This window comes from Crocodylus porosus, unplaced genomic scaffold, assembly GCF_001723895.1.
Source record: "Crocodylus porosus isolate Cpor-Errol unplaced genomic scaffold, CroPor_comp1, whole genome shotgun sequence".
Taxonomy (NCBI): Eukaryota; Metazoa; Chordata; order Crocodylia; family Crocodylidae; genus Crocodylus; species Crocodylus porosus.
The window spans coordinates 101,715,241-101,716,490 of NW_017728943.1; the positions used below are offsets into that span (position 1 = coordinate 101,715,241).

General features: G+C 50.6%; 1 protein-coding gene across 1 annotated transcript in view; it reads left to right on the forward strand.

Moving 5' to 3' along the window:
- Positions 1-925: 925 nt before the first annotated feature.
- The window catches only part of GALNT2 (polypeptide N-acetylgalactosaminyltransferase 2), a 95,806-nt gene continuing 95,481 nt past the window's right edge, over positions 926-1,250 (forward strand). The window contains exon 1 of the mRNA XM_019548621.1: positions 926-935. Coding sequence (XP_019404166.1) covers positions 926-935 — 10 coding nt within the window. The remainder of the gene's footprint in view (positions 936-1,250) is intronic.

Genomic DNA, 1,250 nt, shown 5'->3' on the forward strand with positions numbered 1-1,250 from the left:
CTCCCGCCACCCTCAGCAGCAAAGGAAAGTTCCTGCCTGCTCCAATTGGGCTGTGCATGGGCTGTGTTCAGCTCAGGATTGCGATAGTGCTGGCAGTGGGCAGATGTGTTCCCCCTTCCCTGCCTGCTCCCCTGGCGTTCCCTGCCAGCCCAGGAGCAGGCCCAGCGAAGGGGAACATGTCCACCTGGCAGCAGCAGGCAGGAGAGGATGGGATTGGGAGGAGAAGGGATGGAGAAGGATGGGAATGGGGAGGGGATGTGCCTCTAAGCATGTGTGGGGAGAGGGAGGATGCTTGCTTTCCTTGGACTTAAATGGGACTGCAGGGGCAGCAGCCAAGGGCTTGTCTGCCCCAGTGTGTGGGGGGGAAGAGATTGGGAGCAGGGAGTACAGCCACCCCTGAAATGCTGTACCCTCCTTTACCAAATCTTGGATTTGCCCCGATTTATGAGGAAGGTCATGCATTTGTTCCCCATGTCTATTTCCTTCTGGCGAAAAGTTTGCTCAGTGCAGACTGGCTCCCCTGCCACTTAGTGGCCAAATGTTATAGTGGTGCTTACTGTAGGCAGCTAGCCTAGATGACCTTGCTGAGTGTCCTCTCCTTATTACGAAGTAATTTTTATTATGGGGTAAAATCGGGTGTGATTTACTCTGTAGTAACTATGGTGTGTCTGCACCCAGGGATTTGATGGAAGCAGGAGAAGATGACTTTGGGGAAGTATTTTGGATGAGTAGGGGGCATTGTAGAAATAGGAGACAGTCAAGGAGTTACAGTAGTAGTTGAGCTGTTGCCAGTAAATCAAGGCAGACCATGGCTTTCGGAATGAAGAGGGGAAACACTTGAGCCCTAGTTCCTGGCTAGCCCTTGCCAGGAACTAGCCGGACCTCCAATGCATTTTCAAATACTTCCTTAATTTCATCTTGGGTTATGTGGAAAGGTAAGTTCTTCACAAAGATCGTTCTGGCATCTCTCTCTCTCTTCTTTTCTTTCTGGCTTTCTTTAGTCCTTGCTTTGTCCAGTTTCATTTCTGAGCCCATGAGCTTCTTTCCATTGAACTTGAGAGCTTTCTCCAGGTCATCAGCTGATGAGAAATCAACATAGCCAAACCACTTGGATGCGCCGATTCTGACTTGCAAGACTGTTAGGTTCTTCTTGCAGTCACAAGCTGGCAGAGGGTAGGTTTAGGTTAGATATCAGGAGGCGCTACTTCACAGTCAGGGCGGCTAGGGTCTGGAACCAGCTTCCAAGAGAA